At 51.5% G+C, this 6,000-nt stretch overlaps 1 protein-coding gene across 2 annotated transcripts in view; it reads right to left on the bottom strand.

Moving 5' to 3' along the window:
• Positions 1–6,000, bottom strand: part of NR1I2 (nuclear receptor subfamily 1 group I member 2) — a 28,812-nt gene continuing 22,812 nt past the window's right edge. Inside the window, exons 6-9 of one of the 2 annotated variants that reach the window (XM_036018142.1) lie at positions 4,164–4,306; positions 3,847–3,965; positions 3,387–3,583; positions 1–1,985 (exon numbers count right to left, since the gene is read on the bottom strand). In XM_036018142.1, coding sequence (XP_035874035.1) covers positions 1,841–1,985; positions 3,387–3,583; positions 3,847–3,965; positions 4,164–4,306 — 604 coding nt within the window. In that variant the 3' untranslated portion in view covers positions 1–1,840. The remainder of the gene's footprint in view (positions 1,986–3,386; positions 3,584–3,846; positions 3,966–4,163; positions 4,307–6,000) is intronic. The other variant, XM_028504851.2, reaches the window with a different exon arrangement.

Raw genomic sequence — 6,000 nt, 5'->3', positions numbered from 1 at the left:
GAGATGTATGTGATTTATTAATGCAGTTGAATGACAGTTATGTTTCCAAAAGACAAATTCTTGGAAGCAAAAGCTGTATTCATTGTATTTGCAGAGAGAAGCTTTTTTCCCCTCAATTTCTTTCTAAAAATGAGTGTGTTCTAAATCTCCATGCACAAGAGGCTGGTAAATCTGAAAGGAATGGAGGAAATAGATTTGCTCACTTTGATGTATAGTGTAAATTTCTTCTATTCTCAAAGTTTGGTCAACTTCTCGTAAAATGGTAAGGGCTAAGCAAGTATCTGTTCCTTAAAATTCAGTTAACTTGTACCTTCATTTGCATCAATGTATTAGACTTTTGAAATTAGTTCAATTACTACATGTTTAATTATGGTATAAATATATAACATTTTTATATGGAACAATCATTTTATGAGAAAACCAAGTTCATGCATTTTTATGTTCTTGCACCAACAGTCTTCAGATATGTAAAGGACAATAGTAAAATAAGTAGTAAAAAATGGAAATAAAAATTCATACATTATATGCATGACATTTCTATTTTCCTACCCCACATGTTTTTTTTTTCCCCAGAAGAGAAGTCAGAAAAAAAAGTTTCAAATCTCTAGCCAAAAGTTAATTATTTAAGTCGTCAGGCCTTGATTTGACATTAAACTCGGAATTATATTTGCTTACTAAGCCTTAGGGGTGGAATGCATATGTAAAATTAGTTAAAGTGTAATTAACCAAAAAAAAGCAAAAACATTTTTACTCAAAATAGTTATAAAGAAAGCAGACACTTTCATACTCTTGAGCATTGATCATGGATTTGTAAGCAGGAACATAACGTTACACACACATCTAACACATTTATTAACTGCCTGTCGGCGTAGCCTGTCGCCACGCCCCAGTGTCCCAGCCTCGAGCAAACCCAAGCCCCTGTTCAGATGTGGAGCAGACCTGCACCAAGTCACACGCATGTACCCTCACATGTTCCAGGGTCCCTTGCTTGAGTCTCCAGGTGTACCCAGTACCCCACCATAGCCTACATCCGCACAAAGAAATTTCTTACATCACTTGTCACTTCTCCTTTTGATCAGTTATTTGTGTTTCTGCTTTGTTTTCTTTACCGGACTATAAACTAGCCAAGGTCAGAATCCATATCTGGTAAGCATGTATATCACACAGCAGGTCACATTGTGTTGGTACTTAATGTTTGGATGGATGCAGAGACACAGAAGGAGGGAAGAGTGGACACATAGAATGGTCACAACAAGCTTCTGACATTTGTGCAGGCTCTCTGGCTTCTCTCTAGAATATTCGCATAGACACTAATGTACCTGCTTATCAACACAGGCCTGGAACTCACCAAGCAACTCAGGACAGGGGCTGCAGTTGAGAGTGAGTGGAAAGTAGGACACAGGAGAACTAGAAATAGCCGTGAAAAAGCCCAAGAAGCTAATGAACTTGGGTATGCGCACAGACCCCTCAGATGCCCCAGCTCCAGTCATCCTTTCTGCTCTCCTACCATGACACTAAATCCCCAGACCACAGGGCCTTTTCTAAGGGGGCAGTGGCCTTCCCTCTTGATAGATGTGACCTCTGGGCCAATGCACTCTCCCTATGAGGGTCAATGGCTTTTTTCCTGCAGACTGAGCTGGGGGCTGGGGCCTGGGGGCCCATGTGCCCCTCCTGAGGAATTCTAGCCAGCATCGTCAGAGCTGTCGTGAGTTCCCGAGAAAGCAGGATCTGTAGGACCTGGTCTGATCTCAGCAGCGTCCATCTGTCTAGCCCCAGGAGTGGCAGCCCCCAGGGCTCTGGCTCTGGCTGCCCCACAGAGGTGCACCCATGGGGCAGCCGCTCAGCTCTCCGAGATGCTGAACAATTCCTGCATGAGGGGGGTGGCGAAGGGGTGTATGTCGTGGATGCGCAGCAGCCGCTGGGTGTGCTGGGCATTGATGCTGCGAAGCTCGGTGAGCATAGCCATGATCTTCAGGAACAGGAACCTGCCGACCAGCCAGAGCAAAGGTTGGGGGGCAGCCCACTCTCACCCCTACCCACCCATCCCTGGACCATTCTGAAGTTGCACAAGTTTGGGGGCTGTGATCTTAGAACACTTCGGGTCAACCAAAATTCGACTGAGAAAGTCAAAGTTGAATTCCTTAAGCATTTCTTTCAGCTTGTGGACGAGGGCAGAATAGCCTGGGGGACTTAAGGTGTGGATCTGCACCCCTCCCTTCGACTTGCACCTCAGCCTCTGGCCTTGAGTCCTTGTACACGGAGATTTCCGTGGGAACACCCAGTCATCGCAGCCACCAAGCGCACAGGTCAGTTTCAGGAGGGAGTCACAGCCTGGGCTGAGGGCCAGGATGAGGGCTGAGGGCAGTGGTTGTGGAATCAGGGGCTGCAAGCCGCTATCCTTTCTGGATCTAGCCCGGAATATAGTGACTGGGACACACCTTGTGCCTCAGTTTTCCCATGACACCTTCCAGCTCCATACAGGGGACAACTGAGCAAAGGAAGACACAGCCATTGTAGCCTCCCAAGATTCTGAGCTCAAAAGACCACTGGAGCAGGCTGAATAAGGACTTGCATACACAGTGCTGGCCTCGCGGCTGAAACCTGTGGACTGCTGAGGCCCGGTGAAGGCATGGAAGCCTCTGTCCAGCCAAGCCCTTAGCAGCCTTCTTCCTTCGGGTTGTAGGAGAATAAACTAAGGAGTTTCCTGCCCCGTTTACTTGTCTTTGTTCTAGGAGGTGGTTGGGCAGTGTTCAGGAGTGTGCCCTTGGATTTGGTCTGCCTGGTCTACCTCCAGATCCCACCTGTTTGGCTGTGGAACCTGGGACAGCCACCCTGAGCGTCCAGTCCCCTGCAGATGGTGGTAGCACCCACTTGGCAGGGCTGTTTTCAAGACTAACAGTGATAATACATGTAAACTGCTTGGCACCAGGGCTGGCACTTCTCAATAAATGATAGCTATTATAGATTTACTATTATCATCATTATGGTTAACATTAGCTTTATTATTGTCATGGTATTGCTGGCTATTGCTAGAAGACCCTTTGGGAGCCTCAGGAGACTGCCTGGCTGTTCCCATCCCTTGAGGACAGAAGGGAAGGCCCTAAGCAGACAGGAGCTGAGCCTCAGGGAGCAGTATCCTGTCAGCTGGGCGTGGCCTCAAGCCCTTTTCAGATTTCTCCATTGTTGGGCTGGAGCTCAGGCTGACCTGGCAGGAAGCCTCAGCGGAGGTCACAGAACAAGGCCCCAAAGCCCTGGCAATCAAAACTCACCCCATGAGTGCCCCCAGTATGCTCTCCCAAAGAGACCCAAGACAGGGTCAGGGAGGCAGGGGTGGAGGGCAGGGCTGCTAGGGGAACCCCCTCACGTCCTCCCTGCTTGCTGCTCACCGGTGGCCAGGCTGGGGACGATTGCACTCGATGTAGGCTTTCAGGGCAATGGCAAATCGCTCCTGCAGCTGGTCCACCACACTGCGCTGCTCCACACCTGGGCGGTCTGGTAGAAAGGGAAAGGCAGTGTGGTGCCAGCAAGGCCATGGAGACAAAGACAAGCTCAGTCTGGCCCAGAGAGGGCAAACTGTCTGGCACCCACCTTCCAGAGCCAAGACACCCAGGCAGAGAAATGAGTGCAGCGCCACGAGGGTTGTGTGTGGCCCACCCACCCAAGGAAAAATCAGCTGGAGTCCCCATCCTGTCTGTGCAGTGAGAGGGGACAAAGCTATTTGTTAGGATCTCCCCTGGGGATGGTGGAGGAGGGCTACTGCCTCCCCGCCACCCGCAGGTAAAGCTGAAGGGCTGTGAGCGAACCTGGGTGCAGGGAGGCCTGGCGGGCCAGCCAGGCAGAAGCCTCACCTGGAGAGAAGAGGGAGATGGCCTGCATCAGCACATACTCCTCCTTGTGCAGCTGCAGCTTCTTCAGCATGTAGTGGAACTTCAGCACGGGCTCCAGCAGAAGCTGCTGAAAGCCACCTATGGGTGGGTGCAGGGTGAAGGGAAAACCAGTCAGGAAGTAGACCCAAACCCCAGAGTTCCCTGACCAAAGTCATTCTTCCTATCGCCCGGCCTTCTGCTCTGCAGTCTGAGGACATGCACATCCTGGCACAGCTCCTCCCTTCCCTCCCAGTTGTTTCCCTCCTTCTGCCCGGGCAGCAGGTAGCTCTTGGGCACCTGCAGGGTCTTCCAAGCAGTAAGACAGTCGGCCACACTCCCAGGTCCCCGTCTCTGCATTGAACACCGTGTTGAATCTCAGTTGGCACAGCTCAAAGGCAGCCCCCTTCAGCAGCGAGATCTGGTCCTCGATGGGCAGGTCCCTGGTAGCAAGGATAGGAGGGGAGCCAGCTTCTGGGAAGCTGCCACAGGCCAGCACCCACTCCCATAATCCAGAAACTGGGTGAAAGGGAGGGAGGGGATAGGATGGGCTCATACCCCTGAGGATTATTACAGTTGCTTTTGATTGCCTCTAAGCTCTGCCCCTCACAATCCAGCCAAGCAGATTGCCCCGCCCTGCCACCTTCCTCTAGTCTCTTGCTGCCTTCAAAGACCCCCCACCAATGGAGCTTGGTGTCCCTTACAGCCCAGCCCCATCCACTCCAACTCCCTGCAAGGCACTGACCCACAGCCAATGCTGTGGCTTCATAGCATCGATGGCTTCATACTTTCTGCTTCAGTTTCCCCACTTGGAATAATGGCCCTTTTATTTTCACTTGGGCACTACCTTTATCTTCTCAACACTACTAGTCCTTCAGGCCAAGCTGTCTTTGTGCCTCCTAGAGGTCTTTCTTCCAGAGTCCTGCTGCTGCCACTCCTTTGGCATGAGTTCTGTGCTGCGGGGATGTCTGCTCCCTGCAGTCTGTTCTGGATTTCATATTCCTGCTGTTTCTCTCCAGCAGCCTGGATGCCTTGATCCCAGGTAGCCACAGTGGCTGCCTCTAATGTTCCTCCCCCTGGCTTTGCTCCTCTCAGGAATTCAGTGCCCTGTTTTCCTCACACCCCACACTTTCAGGTCCATTATATAGAGCTGTTCAATTGACCTTACTCTTCTGGACTCCCCAGCACCTGGCCCTGGACGTGCAGGTAGTGGCTGTGAACTCTGCATCCATGCTTCCCAATCTGGTCTCTCTGATGGACTGCAGCCCTGTGTAAGTTCCTTTGCCTCACTGAGCCTCAGTTTTCTATCTGAGAGTGACAGTGAGAGCAATGCCTGCCTCCTGGGTGGTTGTGCTCAAAACTGTGGCCACGGGTGGCCTCCCATCCTGTGGGTCAGCAGATGTCAGTGGGGATCATCAAGGTCCACAGTGTAAGCAGGCCGTTCTCCCTGCTCCTTTGACCTACTTTGCCACGATCTGAATTCCACTCCAGCCGGTGGCCACCCTTCACCTCTCTGTCACCCCCAGGGCCACAGGAGATCCTATGGGCTCCTGAAATATAACCTGCCCTTCTGCCCCTCGTGTGTGTTATTCAGCTCCACCTGACCAGACCAGGTGGCCAACCCCAGGGCCGGTGTGCCCAGCACCGTCCCCAGCTCCAACAGATTACATATTGTGGGGCAGCGTTTGCCACCACACCAGGAGGATTCCAGGTTTCTCCCCACCTCACAACCCCATGGTTGTTGCCTCCACACCTAGCTTTGGGGAGTCCCAGCCCTTTGGTTCTCGGGACTGCCCTCCTCCGCATGGTCCTCTCAACCATCTTTTGGCAGCCGACTGTTATGGACCCAGCGTCCGTGCCTGTCTCTCTCCTTCTCCCTCTGGACTTTCTTCCCTTTCCTTCCAACTCTTTCTTTGAACTGGAACTGTCAACTTATGATTCCTGCACTTTTCGAGAGAAATGGGGGAGGGAATCTGAATGTCCATCATGTCTGAGCTGGATGCTCTGCAGATGTTTTCTTATTTCAGATGACAGCTCAGCAAGTAGGCCTCATTAGCTCCCTTCCAGGAGATGAGGAGGCTGAGACACAGTGAGACCGTATGGCAGGCCCACAGTCCCACAGCTAAGGAGACATGCA

This window comes from Phyllostomus discolor, chromosome 2, assembly GCF_004126475.2.
Source record: "Phyllostomus discolor isolate MPI-MPIP mPhyDis1 chromosome 2, mPhyDis1.pri.v3, whole genome shotgun sequence".
NCBI classification, from domain to species: domain Eukaryota; kingdom Metazoa; phylum Chordata; class Mammalia; order Chiroptera; family Phyllostomidae; genus Phyllostomus; species Phyllostomus discolor.
This window is presented reverse-complemented; position numbering and strand designations above follow the sequence as displayed.